The sequence below is a fragment of the Rattus norvegicus genome, chromosome 3 (assembly GCF_036323735.1).
Source record: "Rattus norvegicus strain BN/NHsdMcwi chromosome 3, GRCr8, whole genome shotgun sequence".
Classification (NCBI taxonomy): Eukaryota; Metazoa; Chordata; class Mammalia; order Rodentia; family Muridae; genus Rattus; species Rattus norvegicus.
In genome coordinates, this window is record NC_086021.1 from 54754752 (window position 1) to 54779333 (window position 24582).

Below are 24582 nucleotides of genomic sequence, written 5' to 3' on the forward strand. Positions count from 1 at the left end.
CTTGAGGATTTGCTCTTTCTTGTTTACTGTTTTAAACTCAGCACTCAGCACTCAGCATTGCTGTAAGGGTGTGACTTCAAATTACGAACTTTCAAGATGTGGAGAAGCAGAAACCCTCCACAAATCTTATGTCACATAGAGAGCAAACGGTCCAAGAAGCTAGAAACTGAAGGCCTGGAAACTAGCTCCCAAACCCTGGCGAGGCTCGGCAGCCAGCCTTCAGCTCCTCTGTGGGGAAGTGGGTAGAGGGCACATCCCATGACATTCCTCCAAAATTTAATAGGGCCACGAACGTCTCTTTTCACCACCTTGGTTTCCCAGCCAGAAGCAGCCCATACCCTCCTCAATAAAATTTCAGCACCCATTTCGAATTTCCACTTGGCCTTCAGTCCTTTTTCCAAGGGAAGCCAGGCTTATTAAGTGTGAGTGGTGCTTGCAGGGAGGTGTGGATGTGAGTGTGGACTGGGATGTTGGACTTAGATGGGCTGCTTCCCTTCAATTATCTGTTCGTTTATTTCATTAGCAGCTGAAGGTACTCCCGTGCTTGCTGATTCACGTTTTAGGAATCCCATAAGAAATGCAGTGCGCTGCACTTTGGTCTATGGGTTTCTCTTGGGAGTCCGTCATTTAACAGCCTTGGATGCCCAGCCAGCTCCTTAGTGCAGATGCCTCTGTTTGACTCACTACGAAAGACGCTCTGTCCAGGTCAGAGATAATGATGTTGGTTCTGTTCCAAAACATATTTACCGAGTATGTGCTGTGTGCTGAGCATACATCAAGGGAATATTTTTTTAATATGGGCCTTTTTACTGCCTCAAAAGCTGTCGGCTATATGCTGCTTCTCGAGGTCCCCACCAGCTTTTCAGAAGAAGACGGCATGATTAAGAGCCTGGGAAGTTGTCCTGCTTCTGAACCGCATGCCCTCCTATGAATCAAGTCTTTTATTCTGGGCAGGTATAGGCCAGTCTCAGGAGGGGGTTCCTTAGCTTACAAATCTGGCTACCTGCCATTCTCTGGAATGTTTGAGAGTTGCTTCCGGTATCTTTACTAATGTGCCTCAAAGAAATCTCTCCCCTCCCCTGGCAGAGAAACTGTTTGCATTCTGGAGCGAGTTAGTGTATCATCTGAAGAAGGGACTCAAAACACAGGGAAGGCCAGCCCCGCACGCACACATGGTGTTCTGCCCAAGCCTGTCTCTGGGAAACATGGATGAGAACAGTATTAGCTCTCTTGGAGAAAGACGTTTAGAGAGTCCACCGAGTGTGAGGCTTGTAGACATATATCCTGTGGTGCACAGTGGAGCTTTTGTCTTAGTGTCAGAGTAAAAGGACACTCTCGCAGGAAGCAAAATCATTACAGCTATATTCTGAAGCACTACGCTGCATTTTTCACCATTATGTGGGTCTCAGAACAGTTTGAGCTCCTCCGCCCAGCAAGATATATCTACGCACACAGTTTTACCAATTACTTTGGGCACCTCACAGGTTACCCCTCATCCTACATGGAGAAGCAACATTAGTCTGTGCAACGGTCATGGAGAAAATAGCCTGGTTTACTCTAACACGCATTATAGGCCGCCACCCCCTCAGGGAACAAAATACAAGCTCCCCTGTAACCTTGCCTGTGCCAGGGACTGCAGTGAGTACCTGCCCAGCGGTGTCTGCACAGATATATCTTGTATTAGAGGCTCTGTGCAACGATTCTCAATGCACAGCAGCTCCAGGACACTCTATTTAACCGTTTACTTCTTCATTACCCTAATGTCATCTGCTTATGAAAAATAAAACAGTCGTGGTAACAGAAGCCTGTATACAGAAAAAGATATAGACACTTTTTCAGGAGACAGTGTGTGGTAATACATTGTAAAACCTGCTCAGGAAATAGAAGACACTTTTATTTAGTTTGTTCCTCATTTGTCAGGCAAATCTCAGTTTCTGGAGAATATGGCTAGAATAAGGCTTTGCTGTTTCTTCTTGAAGTAAACAGGAAAATACATTTAGGCCGTGTAGATGAAGCTCTCTGGAATGCAAACCCTCTTGGTCTTGTGTATCACCAATAGTCAAAAGGCACCATCTGGAAAAGTTTGAAGGGCAACTTATTAGATCAGTGGCAGTCTCCTGCCTCGGAGCCTCAGTTTCCCCAGTTGCACAATGGTAATAATCCAGTTTCTACGGTCCTGCTTTAAAGCATGGAGAATCCAAAAAGCAAGTCTTAGGCTTAGACTGTTCATTTAGGTTTCTATTAGTTTGCTTTTGTATTTGTGTGTGTGTTGGGGGGGGTGTACATACATGTGTATAAGTATGCTTGTGTTTATGAGGGCCAGACAGCAAGTTTCTCAGTCTTACTGATAATAGGATTTTTCATTGAACCTGGATGTTACTAATTGGCTAGGGTGACTGACTAGTTAGCTCCAGGGATCCCCCTTCCCAAGATGAAATTGTAAACACACACACACACACACACACACACACACACACACACACACACACACACTGAGGCACACATGCACACACACGCACACTCTGCCCTGCTTGGCTTTTCACATGGGTGCTAGAGATCATGCTCATCAAGCGCTTTGCTGACCAGGTCATTCGAGCTCCATTCAGTAGTTTGAGCTTTTCAGAGAACTCTTTGTTGGATCTGAACTCCACTTTCCTCTGCCTTCACCATGGCTTCATCCCTTTTATTCCAGGAACAACAAACAAGACAAGGGATTTGGGAATGTCTCAACAGACACAAAACATTTGCGGTTTTGTTCAACTTGATTTTCCTGGATCCGGATCTTTATGGTAAGTGCTTATGTAATATGGTTTCATCCACTAGCTGTCTATTTTCCCAAACCAATACACTGAATGCTTGAAACACACCTGCTACGACCCACTTTAGTGTGTGTGTGTGTGTACATGGATGTGTATAAGTTGTGTGCAAGGATGTTCATGCCTGTGTATGCATGGGTGTTCATGCCTGTGTATGCATGGGTGCTCATGCCTGTGTGTGCATGGGTGTTTATGCCTGTGTGTGCATGGGTGTTCATGCCTGTGTATGCATAGGTGTTCATGCCTGTGTGTGCATGGGTGTTCATGCCTGCATGTGATGCAGAAGCCAGATAAGGGAATTGGGGTCCTACTGTATCACTCTTCACTTCCTGTCCACAAGAGACCAGGAGCTAGACCGACAGTCAGCAACCCCGGTCAGTCTTTCTATCTCCATTTATACAACACCGTATTTCAGGCATGCATGTAGGGTATAGCTGGCACATGTATGGTACCTGACTTTTCATATGGATTTGAACTCATGCCCTCATGTGCAGCGAGTAGTTACTCTTACCCACTGAGCTATGTGTCCAGACCTGCTTTCCGGACTTCCACAGGATCTAGGATGCTTTTCTTTATATTTTGGGTTTAGTTTCTATCTACCCGTCATTTAATCCATCTGCTCAAATGTCGCTTACTCAGAGAGGTATGTGCAGACTGTCATATATAATCAACCCCTCCCCTCCTACTAAGGTATCACCTTATTGCTTTGACTTCATGGCATTTATAACTGTGTAATTTGAAATTACATACGCTCTTGCGTTGCTCTTTCCCTCTAAGACGCAGTTTTCATGAAAGAAAGGGCATTACTCAGAAGTCAAGAATAACAATGTGTGACCCCTAGAGGATGTCAATAATGACATGTAGAATGAATGAATAAGCTTTGGTTTCAAAGGGAAAATACTTTAGGGAAACCAGGGATTTTGAGCTGTAAATTTTAAACTGTAAATGCTTACAAGAATTAGCAAAAGTCCAGGCACATAACCAACTAAATAATTCAAATGTCATATGTGCTTTAGCCAATTTTATTCCTATGTCTACAAGGAAACATTACTACTCCCAATCCATAGCGCAAAATCTGTGTTACTGAGAGGTTAATAAACTTGAATCAGGCATCACAACGGTTGGGTCTGGAACAGGTTTTTGAGCCAATGCTGTTTACCACCCAACAGAAACCCATTCAATGAACATAGCTTCAACTTCGGCTCAGCACTCCGCTTCTGTCTTCACAGCCACAAAGTCCTGGATACCCCACTTCAGAACTGCTATGTGTTATGACTGTACTACAGAGGAGGAAGTTGAGCTTGGGAAGATACAGAAGCTCATCTAAGGTCCTGCAGCTTCAGTGATGAGAGGGAATCTAAGTATAGACCAGGGGCATCTGAAATCCATGATCTTAGGAGGCTTCCCATATTATGCAGACACTGTGGATCTCTGTTAGAGCACAGCCATTCTGAGGTTTGAGGGGGAAAGAACTCATCTCCCCATTATAAAGAGTCTCTCTTGGGATACTGGGTTCTAACCTTTGGCTATTGATTCATTGTAACTGGGGGATGGACCACTTTAGATGTGTGAATAGACAAAACAATTATTTTCCAATATAACCACTTGATTTGATAATGGAGTTGGCTATTTCTTCAGATAATGAAATATTTACATAAGAATAACTTCTAAAATTTTCATTTTGGCTATTAAAATGAACTAGCAAAACAATTTATTTAGTATTTCTGGGTCTATGTGCTGATGTAAATAAAACAAAATCGAAAAAGTTTAGCCTTACGGTATTCTTAGAAATTCTTTACCAGTGTGTTTTCTTTCACTGACTACATCCTTAGTGGCTCCGTCTGGTCTTGACAAAGGTCCTCTGTGGGGAAGGAAGGTTGTTGCTACTGTGTTTTGTCTGGTACTCTGTATGGTACCCTTGTTTCCATGTCACTTACATGCAAAAACCACAAGAGAAGAAGCAGAATTCTGGAATCCACACACTAGTACCTTGGCTTCAAAAAGTTAATGTGAGGAACCATGATGTATGTGTATGTGGATATTAAAGCAGTTTTCTTTGAAAATTTCCCTAAGCCACTGAAATAGTTGATTCAGCAAGAAGAAAATGAGTCTGGCCGAATCTATTGAACTCTAGCGTTTCCACAGAACTCTTATTATGTGTATCTTATTCACGCAAGGCTATGTGATCCTATCTGAAACTGTATTTGATGATCACAATTATCCAAATGTGTGGGTAGTGTGGGTTGTGGGTATTATTAAGCCATTTTACAGATGAGGAAATTGAGGTTAATAGAGTTTAAAGAGCTTGCCCAAGGTCAGGAAGCTAATAAAGAGCAGACCCAGCACCTGAACCTTTGGACTCCAAGTTTGTACGTTGTCTTCTGCAGCCCACATTCACCTTTCTCTGGCCAGACAACCTTTCAGTGATGAGTCTGCAGATTTAGCTACTCCCACGAGGCTGACTTCAAAGGGTAGAGCCTGTGGGTTGTATGGGGTCCCAAAAGGTCATGCCCTTTACTCAGCACGGTGTGCACGTCTGTCATTCCTTTGAGTTTCAATCCCTTACGAAGACGGTCAATCATGTTTGTGGACCAGGAGTATCATTATATTGTTTCTAGTACCCCACGTTTATTGCTTCCTCTGAAGCATCCTGGTGATTTATCCTTGCACCCAATGTGACATGTGTGTGTATGGGGGGCGGGGTGCTGGCGCCTCAAGTGCTGTTTCCTTCTCTACTCTGCACCTATAAACTCTAGGATCAGCAGAGACTTTAGTCCAGACTTCTTGTGCCTTAGTCAGTATTTGCTCCCCTAGCTTTACTTTCATGGTTTCTCTCAGGATTTGATGGAGTTGCAAGATTTATCAGATACCTCTGTTTACTCGGAGGAAGGATTTCAGAAAGAAGTGGTTTAGGGACTCCAGGTAAATAAACCAGGAACCAGGGTTGATTGAAGAAGAAGAAAATCCTATCATTTAGCAGAGCCCTGATTCGATATTATCCCCAGACAAAGGAGGAACCTGCTATAGCTAGGTCAGTAGGAACCTGGTATAGCTTGTGTTCCTAGACAGAGAGGAACACTGAATGTCCTGTTGAAATTTTATCAGGCCAGTTGAAGGCAGTAATAACCTAACTTCGATCTGAATGATATGTGTGGTACTGACCCTTTTGACAGGTGGAATAATTGACCTTTCCGTGCAGAAGCAGAACATACCTCTTGTTGACGTCTAAAACCAAATGAGCTGACCCAGTCCGTGTTTTCATGGCAGACACACGACTTTGACCTGCCCAGTCAAGGAGTTCAGAATGCTGCTCCTCTGCCACATTCTAGCCGTGACCATCCTTCAGATCTTGGTCATCTCAGAAAACTGGGTGTTTGCTAAGAACATCAACTTCTACAATGTGAGGCCCCCTCTCGACCGTAAGTAGGGGCTGCGATCCTCATTCTATATTCCCTTGGTGTCCCCTTTCCATCTACCACCCCTTTCTGCTGGGATGGGAGTACTATGATGGAAAGGCTCTCTCTTCTTCAGAATGGATTGGCCTACTGCTACCGTCTCACAAGGCTTCTCCTTTAAGAACACAAAGGCAATCAAGCCTTCTATCAGCACGGTCTCAGATCATGGCAAGGCAGAGGAAGCTCAGGGATTTTTGTCGATTTCTTCAACAGAGATGATTGGCTATGGGAATTTCCTGAATAAATGATAGAGTCATTCTTCCAAAGGGACATCAACAGTCTTTGAAAACTCATCAGAGTGTTTGAAATTGGGAAAAGTGTGACCTGGGTCTTCTTTACTGTTATGCACAATTAATGCTGCATCCAAGTTTTGTCACTAATGTAGTAGTCAAATAGTAACCCAGAGGATGAGAGGAGGGCCATGTTCTTCTTTTCCTTTCTCCTCTCCTCTTGCTTTACTGGTGCTGGCGATGCACAACCAGGATGGGGGCTGTCTTTATTCTAGCCCCACATGAGGTGTACATCATTGCTGTTCTTCACTTTTTATTTTCGGTATTCTTCAGAATGTTCCAAAGTATCTGTGTCTGTCTAGCTCCTCCACATGTCTATGCGTATATGTCTATGTGTCTGTATTTGCTGTATAATCTCAAACACCACTCCCATCCTTGCCTACTGTCTCAACCCCTCTTACTTCAGAAGATAAAATACTAATAGAACCATACCATGAATCTTTCAAATTAGCTTGCGGAGCCATTTTATTTTGGGACACAGCCATTCCAAAGAGAAGGATGTCTTATGAGTTTTGTTTCACCTAATAAAGTTGCGAATTTTGTGCTTTTGATGTTGGGAAATTTTTGTCCTCTTGTGACTTTACTTCATTCTTTTTTTTTTTAAAGCCACGCCATTCCCAAACAGTTTCAAGTGTTTTACTTGTGAAAATGCAGGGGATAATTATAACTGCAATCGATGGGCAGAAGACAAGTGGTGTCCGCAGGGTGAGTATCTGAGCTTGGAAGAATCTTCTAGATTCTTTTGTGACTTTATTTATTTAAATCCTTCCCTTAGCTGGAGGAGATGTCTTAGATTATAGATCAGTATGCCAACACAAGCCCATTGGATCCTAATGGGGTCCCAGATTTCTTGTGAAAGACTGTCAAAATGCCAGAGTATCCTGAGAGAACCTGGGGATGGGTAACACACACACACACACACACACACACACACACACACACACACACACACACACACTCAGCATGCAGTTGTATGCATCATGAAGAAAGATTTCTTAAAAGGTGTTTATCAAGAAGACAGAAACCACAGTGTTGACTAAGGCATTCAAACAATTCCAGAAATGCTCGATGCTTAATGATACCCTAGGAAAGTCATACTTACTGGCTTAAAGCAAAGAAAGGGTAGTACTCTACTCTAGAGTTTCATTGTTGCTTAGGGAGTTCATTCACTCCCCTAACAAACATCTGATTATCCTTGGTAGTTTACTGATGCATCTCCAGTGCCCAATCCAGTGCCTTGCTCCTAATGTCTAGGTGAAAGATGAATAGATAGATGCCTTTGGCTAGGTGACCACGGGGAATCTTTTCTCATAGACATTAAAACAAAGACCTGAATGGGCAAGAGAAGGAAGCCTGAAGGAAAAGTGTGCCAGGAAAAAGAAATCTCAAATGTAGAAGCTTCCAGAGGCAATAGGTGAGTGGACTTTTCAGTGCACACAAAGAGACTGGTCACTGGGGCATAGTAGGAGATTGAGGAACAAACCAAGAGAGGCCCAGGTGCAAAGAAAGACCTGAAGAGACTTCTTTTTCTGATAGAGTATGGAAGTCAGAATGCACAATGCGGGGACTGTGGTCTGAAGCGTTGCTGCTGGGCAGCTGGACACAAGAGTCAAAGAATGCATCAAGTGGGGACTGTCATAGCTTTTGGTTGGAAGATGGCAACTCCCTGCAGGTGGTAGAAATAGAGTTGTGAAAGAAATGGAATGTTTTCATACAAAGTTGGAAGTGAAACAGAGAATATGCTGCCAGGACTTTGGAACTGAGGGAACTGTAATGAGACTGGGGCTGATCTGATTTTAGGTTGTCAGATGAAATAAGAGAAACAAATAGCAGAACAGACTTCCAGAATTAGAAATTGCTGGTTTGGGTCTATTAGCATGAATCTGTGGGAGTTTCTTTTGCAGTATTTGTAGTAGGAGAATGGCCTCTTTTTTTTTTTTTTGGAGATATAGGAAACCCACGGAATTCTCCCAAGCCTCTAAAAATATCCTACTGGATGTATTACTGAGAATAACTGCTAAAATGTTCATGCCTATAGCATCCATATGGTCAATGTTTTTTTTATCTTTTTTTTCTAGAGGAAGGACTTAACAGAATCATTTTTCCTTAAGGTCCTTTTACATTTCAGTAGAGTAGTGCTCTTACATTGTTACACGCTTGTACACTGTGATTATGTGCCTCTTCCTTCGTGTGTCCACGATATTTTTCTTAGCGTTTCAAAGGATTTTTTTATTTAGAACTTTATACATGCATATAAGTCATTTTAACAATCCTCTCCTTTCCATTCTCCTCCAGTTTCTCCCTTATCTCACTCTCCTACACACACCTCTGTTTTCCCTCAACTTTAAGGTTTTGGGTTTTTTTAACCCACTGAGTCCAGTTAGTGGGGAGGGATGAAGGACAAACTGTTGGATCCTAAGTGTCCTCTCAGGGGCCGCATCCTGAAGAAACCTGAAGAGCCATCGGTTGCTGCTAGTTCCTCAGCTAGGAGTATGGTTTCACGAGTCCTTTCCTTGCCTGTTCTAGGATTTTGTTTGGTTTGAGCTTGTGCGGGTCTTCTGTGTGCAGTGACAGCATCTGTGAGTTCATGAGTACAAATGGCCCTGTCATGGCCGGCAAATACTGTTTTACTGCAGATACCAACTCCTCTTGGCTCTTAAAAATCTTTCTGTCCCTTTCTTCTCCATGATGATCCCTGAGCCTTGGGAGTAGGAGCCGTGATACAGTTGTCCCCTTTAGCACCGAGCGTTCCACATTCTTATCTTCTGCACACTGACCAGCTGTGGCTCTCTAGGAATTGCTCTGTTCTGTAAAAGTAAGATTCTTTGACGAGGGTTCGGAGATGTATCTATGAATATAAAGGTAAGAACTTAGGGGTAATTCATTACTATGTCCATTTAGCAGAAAATAGCAGAAGGTTCTCTCCTAGGACCTAGGACCTTGCTAGCCACTGGGTTTTAGCCCAGTTAATAGTAACCAGGCATGAGTTCCATCTTGTAGTGTCGACCTTAAATCTACTCAGGAAGAAAGTGGTTACAATTGTTTTCAAGTTTTAAGGTTGGTTGATAACTGTCTCTCTTAATTTATTTCAGATGGTCAATATAATTCTTTAACTATTTGCTTTAAGTTTCTGCTGAAAACCAAGTAGACTGGTTAGAAGAGCTTTAAAGGTTACCTGTTCATTGGCCTTCCCTTTATGGGTCATGTGATTCTTTGAATGGCCTCTCAAAGTCTGCTTACTATGTTTGTGTATAATGCTCTAATTTGTGGTTTATTAACCCAAGCCTTTTATCTGCTTCTGGCTTTTAGAATATCATCTCTTTTGTTTACTTAAAAATATTTTAGAGATTAATTTATTTTGTGTGTATTTTTGCTTCTTTGTATGTCTGTGCCCCACATGCATGTCTAGTCCCAGGAGACTAAAGAACACGTGGATCCCCTGGAACTGGCGTTAATACATGCTTGTTAACTTCCCCGTGGGTGCTTGGAATTAAACCCAGCTCCCTTAGAACAGCAAGAAGCTCTGAGCTATCCTTCCAGCCCAATTAGCATCTCTTTTGAACCATAGACAAGCAAAAAGAGGAAAGGGTAGCTTCCCACTCCCAAACAGTATCAGCAACAGCAAAGGCAGCTTTAGTTGACTCTGCCAAGCCCACCTGAGAAGCAGACTCTTAACAGGAACCAGTGTGGAATGGCAGCCCCCGCTCCCCCCGCCCCACACCCTCCATCACAGCATGAGAGCTCACTTTTTTGCTCACCCATTAGTGAAGTCTCAAAGACATTAACCATCTGGAATTATAACTGAGGTGTCATTTCCTATTTTTCCCTTTGCTGTTATTTAGGAACATGATAGTCAACCGTTCATCTTCGGCAAGTAAGCCTGGAGCTGTGATCTTAGTCATCTCAGGTTTCCCTTTCTCCATAAAGCCTTACCTGTGGTCTGCCAGTGTTGTTAAAAGGCCGTCTGTGGAGCACAACATGACAACCTGGATTTTTCGTGTTTCATTCACAGCAGCGTTTGTGTTGACTGGGTAGAGGCTACTTTCATGTGTGGGTTGTGTACAGTGTTTTGGATAAACACAAGCAACCACCGGTTGGTTTCCATTTATTCTGATTTGGAGTATACATTTAAATGCCTTCTCCAAAACATGTCATGGCTCCCTTTCCTTTAGACTCCAACGTCAGCTACTTTTGTCTAGTTCAAGGACAAGTATCCAGGGTGGCAGGCAAGTGTACTGCTTCAGAGCACATCCTCGACACCTTCCTTGGTTAGCGTTCTACCTTACACCTATGTGACCTTTCTACCTGTATGACAGTGGGCAAAATGGTGGCACACACTTTCAACCCTGGCATGTGGGAGGCAGGGCCGGGAGGATCTTTGTGTGAGTTCTAGGTCAGCCTGGTCTATGGGGAGAGCTTCAGACAGCCAGGACTACATAATGAGATGTTGTATAAAGCAACAACAATAACAACAACAAAGAATGCTAGTATGGTCTATGGCCTTCTAAAGCTTCATGGTGAGGACTGAATGAATGAACACAGAAGATATGGAGTACTTCAATATATACAATATTATATCAAATTTGAATTTGTATGTATTTGCCATTGTAAACAATACTAAAGTTATCAAAATGCCACTGCATGTATTAACATTTCATTAAAAAAAATTGCAATGTTCTTAAAAGATCGAACAAGACTTACTTGTGACAGGAACTCTGTCTTATCAATCTTGGTCCATTTTCTGCCAGTCAGTTGCTATTTGGAATCCATGGAGAAAAACTTAACAAGCATTTCCATGGTCTTTGGTAACAACAAGGAGACACAGGACTAAAATGGAGCATACTATGATGCCATAGGGACCACTTTCTGACAAGAATGCTAAGTCATAAAATGGATGGTTAAAGCAGTGAAGATAACTATGTAGAAATGAGCTAACTATACACGGCAGGGAAACAGGAAGACAGGAAGTGGAGAGGGCAGGAAAAGTGGAGTTCATTGCTGAGGAATGGTCAGGCATGCTGGAAGGTTTTGAATCTGAATAAGTAAGATGAGGAAGAAGGGTGACCTGGGATGTAGCTGGAGACCCATTTGCACACAGTCTGTAAGAGGCAAATGATGACTGAGGCACCACGTTTCCAGACATGTTGTATTTCTGTGCTCACAGGTTTTGTCTTAATTTAGAGTTCCCAAACACATGCTTCAGAAGAAGAAAGGGCAGGGTAGGGACATAAATACTTGCATATTCAATTACCAAACCCAAGGATTGATGAAAACTCTGCACATTTTTCTCAGCTTCAGCTAATGCCAAAGGAACTGGATACCCATTTATATTCATTTTCAAAATACATGTGTACTTTGGAAGCTGATGTCTTGGCAGAAATACCACTCACAAACTCTAGCATTCACTGCTGTTAAGTTTCTCACATATGAGCCTTAAGATTATTCTGATTTTACTCTCTTCTGGCATTATGGTCAAGGGGTCTTTTTTTCAATATGGAAAATAAAATTGTTCTTATTCTTGTTGAATTTCCTTAGAAACACAGTATTGTTTGACAGTTCATCACTTCACCAGCCACGGAAGAAGTACGTCCATCACTAAAAAGTGTGCCTCTAAAAATGAATGTCATTTTGTTGGCTGCCGACATAGCCGAGATTCGGAACACACGGTAAAGATTATGTGTGCATGGAGTTACTTTCCCAGGTTTCATGGTGATGGTGGTAAGCTATGCATCATGGGAAAACTAAGGAGGGGAAGCAATATGCTAGGTTTGTGTGTACTCTGACAAAAAGACTCTACTACAGTGCCAAAGAGGAGAGCAGACATGTGAAGATATTCTGTCTTCAAGAAGAAATAATGGGACTAAGAATGAATGTTAATTTCCCGGCTCTAGAGCTAAACTCTGGGCTTCAGAACTTGCACAAATAGTCTCAAGTCCATGCTGGAAGTTCAAGAATAACCCATCCTTCAGAGAGGAGGGAGCACTGGAATCTGGATGATGTGTGCTCTGTTCATGGCCAAAAATCACCACAACCTCATCCTGGAGTAACTAGAATGTAGAAAAAAAGGAAATCAGGAATAGCTTTTACAATTGAAACTTTGTCTCTCTCTGCGTCTCTGCTTAGAGGAGAAAGAGTCTAAGAGAATAAGATAAATTTAGATGTGTATTAGATCAATTCGTCTCTTTAATATTTTCATTCTATCATCCTAAACAAAAAATGTACTCTTACATGCAGAAATTCTAAAGTTTGAGGGGAAGCGGTTTGAAAATATACTTCATGAGATTTTAGAATCCAATGTGGCATGTAAGTCACTGACTCTGACTTAGTGGCTGTTGGCTCTGGTCATGCAAGGGTCATGTGGGCAGCAATGGTGAGGTGAGCTGACAAGGCTGGAAGGGAGCATCCTAGACTGACTGAGATGGAACTTCATAGAGAGGTCTAGGGAATTAAGATACCCAGGGTGAGCACAGTGGCTCACTTCTGTAATCCCAGTACTCTGGAGGCTGAGGCAGGAGGATTGTGAGTATGAAGCCAGCTTGGGCTACATAGCAAGATTTGAAAAGTAAAATAAAAACTTTCCCCTGGGTAAATCTGATGGGCAGCTGGCTGGACAGTCGTTCATTGCTGTGTGTGGGGTTACTGCCTTTCTGCTGCCTCATTGGCCTGGAAAATTGTATGAGTGGCCAGTTCATGAAATCATGGCTTCTGGATAGGCATGTATCACTAGTGTGGTCCCAGGTTTCTTCCCTTGAAAGCACTCTTAAGAAAGGGGCTTTATTTTATTTTTATTTTAGCGAATTATCACTGCAATCATATCGGAACTCAGGTGAGGGCACAGACAGTGGCAAGTCACCGTTATCAGCTAACAAGTAATACTAAGAAAGAGACCCAACAAGTCCAGAAGGTTCCTGACTTTCGCTTTGGTTTCATTGTTTTCTAATGAATCTGTCAAGATCTGGCAGTGGGACAGTCTAACTCAGTTTCCCTTCTTTGCCCTGTTTTTGCTTGGGTTTGACACAGATGCTTCAAGAGTTAGGATGAGGACTCTCAGAATAGCCTTTGCTCAGCAGGGAAGAGTACCCAAAGACAGGGCAATGCACAGTCTGGACCACCAACTCCGGCACCTGTCTTTGATTTTGGTTTTTGTTTCTTCCTCCTCCTTGCTCTTCAAACCTATTCCTCTTCCCTCCTTGTACACAGGAGTGTAGGTCTTGCTGTGAAGGAATGATCTGCAATGTAGAGTTGCCCACCAACCATACAAATGCAGTCTTTGCGGTGATGCACGCGCAGAGGACATCTGGCAGCAGTGTCTCCAATGTCCCCAGATCCTATCTCCCAGTGCTGGCCTGGCTCTTCATGCTTCCCTTGCTGTGATGCTGCTGTCCCCAAGAGAAGCAGAGACCATCAATGTAAAGCACAGAAAGAGTGGACCAGCGGACTCTGGAGCCAAGGTCCATCTTGCACTTGATAAAGAAGATACTTTGGACTGCAAAGTAGAAGGCAAAGGTTTGCTTTGCTGAAATGCTCCTGCATGGGGTCACAGCACTGGGCATGAGGACTTGGTAGGAACCAAGAGGACTACGTAACTTCCAGTGTCCTGGTCTACGGATGCTGCATTCTGTCAGCTCTACAGGGGATCCGACCAGTATCGTTGACAGCAACAGTAAGCCCTGGCCTGACCAGGCCTTCCCCTGGAACGACTTTTTGACCTCATGGACTCCCTCAGAGGCTGCTGGGTCAGACTCTCTGGTTTCTGTGACTAGCTCAGAGCATCTCTGAAATGTAACCCTTCTGCCCACGGGAAAGCAGTCCTTACTGTGTTAATGTTCTTTTCCTGTTAACAAGTACCTGAGACGATCCGTTTATAAAGATAAATGGTTTGTTTGGGCTCACGGTTTTGGAGATTGCAGTATATACTAGTTTGGGGCCTGTGTTGGAGAGCAAGTAGCCACTCATAATGGAAACTCGAAAGGGGGAGAGGATGGGCTGGAGAGATGCTTCAGCAGTTAAGGGGCAGTGACTGATCTCCTGGAAGACCCAAGTTTGATTCTCAGCACTCACATAGGAGCTCACAATTGATAATTCCAATGCCAGGAGATCCAATGCTCTCTTCTGGCCTCTGAGTACTGCAGACAGGTGGTGCAAACATATATGCAGGTAAAACACCCATATAAATAATTCTTCATTATAAAGGGAAAGGAAGAAAAAAAAGAAAGAAGCAGAGGTGGGAAAGAGAGCATGCACATAAGATTCCCCAATACCCTTCAAGGTCATGTTCCCAACATCCTAAATCCTCCAACTAGATCCCATTTCCTAAAGGTTCAATTACCTCCTTAATGGCATCAGTAGGCTGAGGACCAAAACTTTAACCCTGTAACAGTCAAGATCCAAACAATAGTACATACTAACCACCTAGTTGATGAAAAAGCTGTAGGAGGGAAATATCCAGTTAAAATTCTATGATTCCATTTGCCAATTATGAGATGGTTGGGGGTGGGGTGCAAACCTTTGAATTATATAGTGTAATGCATGCTGTGTGTTTCTTGACAATGTGGAGGCCTCTAATGAAGTACATTTACCAATGTCATTAAATTTGTGTTTCCAGGAACCATGGGTGATACATGCTGTTTAAAAGAATAAAATTTTATGCTGATGTGATTTAGTTTTTGTTTTTGTTTGGTTTTTCCTTTTAGCGGGGGTGGATGTGGGGGAAGAGATAGTTCAGGAAGACTAAATACAACGAATGCATTGAGAAAGTCAGGAAACTTCCCTGACCAAGGGGGTTAGATGTCACTGTATCACGTCTACCCCCAGCAGCAGCCTACCAAGACTCACAAGAAATCAAAGAGTTCTTTTCTCCAGTCCAGACACCTACTCTTCTCTGGATGTCAAGTCCAGCAGAAGAACTCTAAATATGCAATGAAATGTTTGGAATTGCTGTCCTCTCCCGTTTATAGCACAGCTTCAGAATGTCAAGTGAACATCTCTTTGCTATTTCTTGAATCTCAATTTCTTTCCCTCCCACTTCTGCTCTTTTATGTGTTGAAAAGGAATGTCTCCCCGTCCCCAACATGGGTCATTGGAAAGATGGTTACTTTATTAGAACCCACTGGTGATGGTGTCCTTGCTTGGGCTCATCTGTGACATAGGTTGGCTAACTATGGCTTATAAATCCAATCCCTTCAACCACCTAGTTTTGTTAATAAAATTTTATTAGAACACAGTCACCCCTATTGTTTCTGCATAGACTTATCTGCCTTCAATCCTGGATAGCTAGGGGCAGAAGAGATGGCTTCGTCTGTAAAGAATCTTGTACAGGAAAAGCTTTCTGACCCCTAACCTATAAGAAGTTAAGACTGAGTAAAGAGAAAGTTGTGGTTTTTGCAGGTTCCATTATAGCCAGTGATTTGCTACTTTGTGAGTTCTTTTTTCTTCTACCCTTCTCTACTGTTTTTCCATTCTTTCAACCCTGTTACACTAGATAGGAGAGAAAAAGGGATAGAGCGGAAAGGGGGCAATGTTAACTTTAGACTACTTCCTGCTGGCTAGGGGTGTCTAGCTCCATGGGGCAAGTTTAATCTTTGCCATCAGGATATTTAATTTCTTATTGTTTTTTTCTTTGCATACAACTGCTTATCTTAAGAATAACAGGTGGGTGTTTGGCAATCACCCTCCACTCCCAGTATTGTGTAAATTCTCTTTAAATTCAAATCTGAGTGAAATTTGAAATCAGAAATTCCAGGGACTATGGTTCAAGAAGTCTGCATTCCAGCATTCATTCCCTGGGTAAAACAGAGTTCATAAGAAAGGGGAGGAAAGAAAGTGCTTACAGCTCGAAGCATAAACTGAGAACTGCTGAGAAACTTAGCCTTGGGAGGTAGTACATTATGGAGAGATGTATGGCACATGTAAGAAATGAGTTCATGCTTAAGCCAAATGTTGTTACTGGTAGACTATCAGCCAGCAGAAATATATTATGATCTTTGGGTCTTGGACATTTTCTGCCTTATTTGTTGTTGACTGTTCTGAACATCAGAGTATAAACCATTGCAGAAGAGGAGGAACCACGATGTGCAGGGTTAAAGAAGCTAGGAAACAAATGGCTGCTGTAATTTGAGGATGCCTAGGTTCAGTCTTGTGACTGTCCATGAAACAGCTCATTGTCATTAGCATACTTCCCATTCACCCTGCATCTTCACGATTCTCTTCTCCAGCCTTCTTCTTCATTGTCTGGCTTGTAGTTCATGAGATGCTAAGGCTGGAAGCTGAACTAACTTGAGGAGGACACAGGTATGAGGTAAGCATGGTTTAAGGTAAGCACTGCTTATCTTAAGAATAACAGGTGGGTGTTTGGCAATCACCCTCCACTCCCAGTATTGTGTAAATTCTCTTTAAATTCAAATCTGAGTGAAATTTGAAATCAGAAATTCCAGGGACTATGGTTCAAGAAGTCTGCATTCCAGCATTCATTCCCTGGGTAAAACAGAGTTCATAAGAAAGGGGAGGAAAGACACAGGACCTCTGCACAGGCTGTGGAATTCCAGGACAAAGACATCACATCCTGCTTAGACCCCTGCAAAGGACCTTTTTAGTTCATGAAAATCAGTTCTAGCTAAGAGGCTTGGAAGAACCTGCCAGACACTGACAGGGCAGGACTAACATGTTCAAAGTGGTCCTGAGAGGCCTGAGAGCTGGGATAACGCTAAAGAGGCAGCGTGCTGTACCTTCAGGCAAGTAAATGACAGTGACTGTAGCCATCAGCTGTGGATCCTGGTAGTATGGAGGTGGAGAGACAAAGTGTGAATCAAGTGGGAAGGCGAACTCATGCACAGAGGCTGAAGGAAGATCAAAAAACAGATACAGTGCAAGTGTCTTTCATGGAGGCTGGGCAAAATGAGGCAAGCACTTCCCGGAGACAGATTCCCATAAGGTTTCAGAGGCAGGCCTAGGGTCTTTGTATTTAAGTGGCTGTGTCTGTTGGATGACTTCAATGATGGGTTAAGAGAACCTCAAATTGGCACAAATGAATTTCTTGCTTCACTTATCAGGAAGTCCAGGAGAAAACTAGGTTTCAAGATGGCCTTGATCCAATAGGTCCAATTCCTTTGATCGATCATGTCCTTCAAGTCTTTTGGTAAGTAGATACCACACATAGGTCATACTGTCCACTTAGTATCTGGCAAACTGCTGAAAACACTTTGGGAAGATGAAAATTTACACTGAGGTCCCAGTGAAACAGAAGCAGGCAAGGACTAGTGACCCTCAGGTTAGCATAGCCAACGGGCGGTTAGCGGTCCTTCAAGAATATGTAGTGCATGGTGGAGGGAAGACACCTGAACCAATCAGGAAACCATAGAGGGAACAGGAAGCAGTAGATCTGAGTGGGGAGCCATAAACATCTGCTGGTCCCCATGTGCAGAAGTTGTTGTATACAGAGGCAATTGTCAAGATGGCTCAGGCAATGCCAGCAAACTAGAGATGGACAGCAGAGCCCACCAAAACTGTTCAGACTTGCCTAAGCACACAGCCAAAAAGAGAGCAGAGGCTGTGTCCGCAGACTGCAGTTTCAGCACTGTCTGATTGGTGTGCACTGTTAACTTGCAAGGGGAATGACTGTGTGCAGCGCTTCCTAAATCATCCCATGAGAGGACCGTCCCTCCCCCAGTAGTCTGGATCACACTTTTCGGAGACCACACTGCCTCACATGTGCCGAGCAGTACAACTAACTGGGAAACCCGCAAAAGCACAGAGGTGCAGAAGACATTCCTCGAATATACAGTCTGTCCTGAGTTCTTACTGAGAGTGTGCTAAGAGAATGACTCAGAAACATCCAGGAGGACTCCAACATCGGGGACCCCATCTGTCATGCTGAGGCGAAGGTGAAATGGAGGTGCTACCTTTTAAAAGCAGAAGCCTCGAATATGTTCTTTTTCTTCCTGTTTTGGTTGACTAGCAGGTGCTGATTTTCAACCAGTGATTTCCAAGCGAATCTAGTCTGAAATCAGTACTTAGCCCTAGAGTGAGTCCTGAATGTATGCGACCTTGGTTTAACTAATGAGTTCAGACCAGGATTTCTTAATGGACTAGGAACACATCTTTGTCCGCTGTCTACACATGCCCCTGAGGATGTCCTTTTCGACCTTAGGCGGTAGACAGAAATTAAGCTTTAGCTAAGTGGAGGGGTACATTATAGGAACAATGCAGGATTTTGCTTAAGTTAGGTAAATCCATATTGGTTCAATGGGTCTTTTCTTGCAATTCAGTGTAAGTCTAAATGTCCACCACCGCTTTGAGAAGATGTTTTCTTAGCTGTTCCAGAGCCTGTACTTTTAAAGATTTATTTTGTTTATTATATATAAGTACACTGTTGCTCTCTTCAGACACACCAGAAGAGGGCATCGGATCTCATTACAGATGGTTGTGAGCCACCATGTGGTCGCTGGGATTTGAACTCAGGACCTCTGGAAGAACAGTCAATGCTCTTAACCACTGAGCCATCTCTCTGTACTTTTAGAACTCCATTTGAAGAAAGGCAAAAAATATCTCGATCATAATTGCAAGTGTCCCTCCTTCACCTGGGGGCAGCCTGCAGTTGTTTGACTGGTGTAATAGATCAGTGGGATCATTCTGCCTGGCAATCTGTATGTTCTTTTTAATGCAAAATTTCAAAATGAACAGCGAGTTTAATTACGTGGAAATATAATTCAAGCTTAAATAAGATCATGATGTAAAGGAGCATGTTTTAAAATGTAAGAGTTCACGGTTGGGGTGGGGTGGGGTGGGGGAAGAGTCAGATAGTTTAAGACCAAACTTTCTTGTCTCATTATTGGTGGGGGGGAGCACAATTCTACTAATCTGCTTTCTGAGCGAGGCAAGGGCCAAGGCCAAGTCTTTTCCAGTTTCGTTATCTACTGCTCTGGAAATGCAATTACCTATGGTAGTTTGATGTCTCTTGTCAGCTGTGGGTAAGTGTTTGTGCTAACAACGCAAGGACAGCTCGGGAACATGCGGGATGCAGTTCCTAGGACACATGTACAGAATCCTAATAAGCATTCTCTTCTCCAGCTAAGAGAAAACTATCTTGCCTTGAGGGGGGAAGTGGTAAACGAGACTGGCATGGCTGAATAGGGAAACAGCACAGGCAAAGGGCACCCTGATGTCTGCTGCCTGGAAATCTCTAAATATAAGGCACAAGGCTGATATAATGAGGAACTTTAGATGTTGCAGCACTGTTCCGAGCATTTACAAGCAGCCGAGCTTTGAACGACTTTGCCATGCCATCGTACACGCCTGGCCCAGAGTGAGCGTCCCAGTTGGTTATTACTTGCAGTTCTCTTGAACGGAAGATGGGGGGGTGCTTCTGTGTCGTGCAGTCAGTGGGAATAACTTACAAAATGACCCTGGAAGTGGCTTCATGTGCCATCCCAGTTGAGCAACAAGTTCCACTCCCCCTCCATTTCGTCCTCACACAGCCACAATTCCTGTGTTATTATGATAAATCTTTAAGACTGAGTAATTATTGCCTTTTGTGCATTCAAACTTTATCTGGAGCAGCTAAAAACTGGCTGTGATGGGTAGTGTTGCCAAGAAGATAATTTATACTATTTCTAAGTCTAGTATGAAATCAATACTGAGTCGGAGAGTAGGGTCTGAATGTTGCGCATGTAACCTTAATTTAACTAACGAATTCAGACCAGGCTTCTGTAATGAACTAGGAATGCATTTTTGTCAGCTGTCTGGACATGCTCTCAAGGATGTCCTTTGTAATCTTAGCCAGAAGAAAATGAAGCTAGAGTCACCTAGGAGATGGGCCTCTGGGCATAGCTGTGCAAGATTGTACTGATTATTTTAATAGATGTGGGAGGATTCTCCCACTAAGGGTGGCGCCATTCCCTATCCGGGGTCCTGTACTATATAAACAGAGAAAGGGAACAAACTGAGCAGCATTCATTGTTTTCTGCTCCCTGTTTGTGACTGTGATATGGCCAGGTGTTGCAAGCTCCTGCTGCCTTGACTTCCCTGTCATGATGCCATGACCTTGAACTGTGATGTACCTCACAGTCATTGAACTGTGAGCTAAAATAACCCCGTTTCTTCTTGGTTGCTTTCATCAGCATTTTATCATAACAACAGGAAAAGAAATACCAGCTTTCAGCAGAAACACAGAAAATGACCAGGCAGAATGGAGGAAGAGTAGAGGAAGAGACTGAGATGCTAACAGTCTTCAGGTCTTACAGTTGGTCTTTAGGAACTAAGCACAGTTTGGGCAAACACAAGCTATAATTATACACAAAAAGGAGATGCTCTTTAATGCTCTGCCCCTCTCACTTCCTGTCACATCACAAGACAGTGGTGACTGTCCTCCATAACAGGACAGTGAACCATGGCTTTTCGATAAATACCCATCGAGTTGAGTCCATGAAATTCTTTCCACAGAGTGCTTAGCCACACTGCCACTTGATTTCTTACCAGCGGTCATTGCTTATTTCTCGTCTGTTTCTATGGCATTGTAGGAGGACCAATCATTGATGTTTTCAATTATTTGATAGAAAGTACACTAAACAAATAGGAACTTGTATCACCTCAACTTTAAGTCGTTAGTTTTCTGTACCATGTTTAATATCCACCACAAAACGCCTAAAGTCACAAAAGGCTCCTTCTGTGTACCACTAAATTGGTTTTGTTTTTCCTAGCAAAGGGGCTTTCATTTCGTTTGCATCTGCTTAGATTTCTTCATTTTCCCATGCCTCATTTTTAAAAGCAATAGGAAGTACCTCCTTTTTATTATCTGCTGTACATAGCTTCCATTTGATGAATTGTTTGGCTGATTTTTTTAGGCAAATAAGCAAATTAATTTATAGACGCTATTAATACCAATTATTAATGCTTTTCATTTTGTTGGTTTCAGCAGTCTCGGCATGACACACACTGCAGCAAAAATGGAAATTGATTTCACCAACTTTGGCAACACTGCAGTGTTTTGTAACCTTTGCAATGATGCTTATTTGAACAGCTCCGTTTAATTAGCCTCCTTTGGCCTGCATGTCGAGATGCTGATGGGTACCAATCCTGTCACACTTGACGATTAAAAGTGTATTCAAGTGTTCTTACATTGTTGTTGGTTTTTGTCACACAGTGAGACTGTAACATACCTATCAGAAAACATCGCCCAAGCTTATTACCATATTAGATTTATAGATGGATGTGCTTGGTTAGTTTTGGTTAATTTGACACAAGCTAGAGTAATCAAATTTAACTGAGAAAATACGTCTCTAAGATTGCCTGTCGGTATGTTGGTGGGATCATTTTCTTGATGGATGATTGATGTGGGAGGACCCAGATTGTGGTAGGTGGTGTCACTCCAGGAAGGTGGTTCTGGGAGGTAAAGAAAGATAGCTGAATGTGAGCCTGGAGAGCAAGCCAGTATGCGGTGTTCTTTCATGGTTTCTGCTTCGGTTCCTGCCTCTAGGTTCCTGCCCTGAGTTCTTGCCCCAATTTCCTTTTCATGATAAACTGTGAGCTTTAAGGTAAAATATACCCTTTTATCCCCCCAGTTACTTTTGGCAGGTGTTTTACCACAGTAACAGAAAACTAAGGTCATGGTTTTTAAAAAAAAAGAATATCAGCCAAGACTGGTAGGTACCAGTTCTGAAGAAGTGAGTCTAACTAGGTCTTGGGGAGATGACCTAATAGCTCACAGGGACTCGGGGCCTTTACAAAGCAGGGAGCTTGGGGCTCAGCCTCCTGAAATACCTTCATTTTTGACTCTCCAATTACACCTCTTTTGATGTCTTCTCATTTTCTCCCTCTTAGGAATTGGCTTCCTAATGTTGTCTGTGCTTTTGCATACCCAGTGGTGACTGTTGCTCTCAGGAGACAGTCAAGTCTTTCTCTTACGATCTTTCTGTGCTTGTGAAGATTGCACAACTTGCTCAGTACTTTCTGATGTTTGAGCTTCTGCAGGTTTGAGCTCCACACAGGTCCCCATGCTGCTTCCTTGGGTCCAAGGAATTCTGGTCACATAGAGCAGAGCAGCATGGCTCTCGGGCATGCGATCGAGCATGGGTTAGTTAGGGGTTTATTGCTATTAAGAGACACTGTGAACACCGCAACTCTTATTAAAACCAACAACAACATATAATTAGAGCTGGCTTCCAGTTTCAGAGGTTTAGTGCATTATTGTCATGACAGGAAACATGACAGAGTGTAGGCAGACATGGTGCTGGAGAAGGAACTGAGATTTCTACACCTTGATGTGCAGGCAGCCAGGATAGACAGACTGGAGACCTCAATGCCCACCCCCACAGTGGCAGGCCACATGTACTCCAACAAGGCCACACATCCTAATAGTGCCACTCCCTATGGGCCAAACATTCCAACACATGAGTCTATGAGGGGCATTCCTATTCAACCCACCATACATATATTTCTCCCTTGCCTGGGTTTGAAGCAGGGCATTTGCCTTAGCAGTGACCACAGATGGGTAAGTGGGCTGACTTCTGCAGTAGTTGGCGCCCTAAACAGTATGTGAGAACATCCCTTTGCAGATCTTTTTAAAGTTAAATGTAGCAATAACAGGATACCTTGCTCTTGTGATCTTCCCTCATTTCCAAAACCTAACGCTCCCCAGTACCAGTTTTTCAATAGTTCTTGAACTTCAATAAGTATGGCCATAGCTTGCCAGTTATCAGTGATGTCTTGAAACCTTGAAGGGAAGGTTTGGTGGGAGATACTCTTTGTTCCACTGTTCTAGATGGTAGAATTCTGTCTATAGAAGAAGAAACTCCATAGAGACATAAGGAAGATGAGAGAGGGGACATCTCATATGTCTGCATTTCTTTAGAGGTTAACCTTTTCATGAACTGTTCTTAGTTTTCAAATCCACATCTACAGACAGAACAAAGCAGGAGGCTCCAGACCCAGGTTACCATGGTTGGGATAGAGATTAAAATGTGTGGTATTTTTCAATGTGTATAACATCTGATTAAGTCACGGGCAAGTAAAGTCCACCCTGAGTGACTTTGAGCTGTAACTCCCAGCATCTTTTAGCTGCTGTGATAATTGATGTACCATTCATTGATTGGTCTCTCCAAGCATTCTCACTGAACCAGCAGACAGATGTGAATCTGGTTTCAAAAATTATGTTCCAAATATCCTAATGTTGCAATTCTAATTTCCTGCTGATCTTGCTGAACCATCAGCAGAGGCTAGACTGCTAGGCCTCTTGAATTTGCTTGAAGAAAGAATATTAAAATAAGGAATGAACAGGATGGTTTTTATTTGGTCAATATTCAATTATATCTTTTTTCCCCTTTATCCTGACTTTTTTAGGTGGCGGAGTTGCATTTCTTTAACACGCATATAAGATTTATCTTTCCCGGGGGTAAATTTCTGAGAAATGCCTGAGACTGCAAGATGGCTAGATTTTTAAAACAAAGCCACAGGGGTAAAGCTGTTTAGTAAAATGATAGAAATAGCAAAAAACAGAATCTGATTAAAAATGCAAGTATGCTTTAGGAAATCTTCAGAGTAAAGTCCTGGGAGGCAGCCTTGATTTGAGAAACCTATCTATCCACTTTTTACCACAAATTACCCAAGCAGCAGTCCTCAGATCCTGTGGATGTGATAGCTTCTTTCTGCCCCATGCTGTGACATTACAAGGACTCCATGTCACTGGCCACACGGCATGCCTATCTGGACACCTTCCTACCTGGGCTCTGCTCTCCCTTAGAAGGTCCTCCCTGACCTTTACATTTTCCAGTGGGACTAGGGGAGGTGGCAGTTCAAATGGAGGTCTCACATCATATCAGTTTTCTGCATCATTTGATTTATTTAAGTACCTACAATGCCAAGGCCCTTGGGCATTCATCCAACCAACTGCTTATGTTTCCATAAATAATGTCAGCTCTGGGACTCAGCTGAATTAGGCCAAGGGCTGATGACAGGGCTTCCTCTCCTATTCCCTGAAGGCCAAGGTATTTAGACAAGGCGTATACAGGAGTCCTTTGAGGACAGCATTCC

General features: G+C 43.0%; 1 protein-coding gene across 8 annotated transcripts in view; it reads left to right on the top strand.

Annotated features, from left to right (window-relative positions):
• Lypd6b (Ly6/Plaur domain containing 6B) overlaps window positions 1-15223 on the top strand; it is a 161655-nt gene extending 146432 nt beyond the window's left edge. For 4 of the 8 annotated variants that reach the window (XM_039105382.2, XM_063284108.1, XM_039105390.2 and 1 more), the window contains 5 exons: window positions 2693-2789; window positions 6084-6235; window positions 7168-7266; window positions 12097-12227; window positions 13762-15219. In XM_039105382.2, coding sequence (XP_038961310.1) covers window positions 6121-6235; window positions 7168-7266; window positions 12097-12227; window positions 13762-13935 — 519 coding nt within the window. In that variant the 5' untranslated portion in view covers window positions 2693-2789; window positions 6084-6120 and the 3' untranslated portion in view covers window positions 13936-15219. Of the gene's footprint in view, window positions 1-2692; window positions 2790-5989; window positions 6236-7167; window positions 7267-12096; window positions 12228-13761 lie in introns of all 8 variants that reach the window. The other 4 variants (XM_039105384.2, XM_039105387.2, XM_063284110.1 and 1 more) reach the window with 2 other exon arrangements.
• The last annotated feature ends 9359 nt before the right edge of the window (window positions 15224-24582 follow it).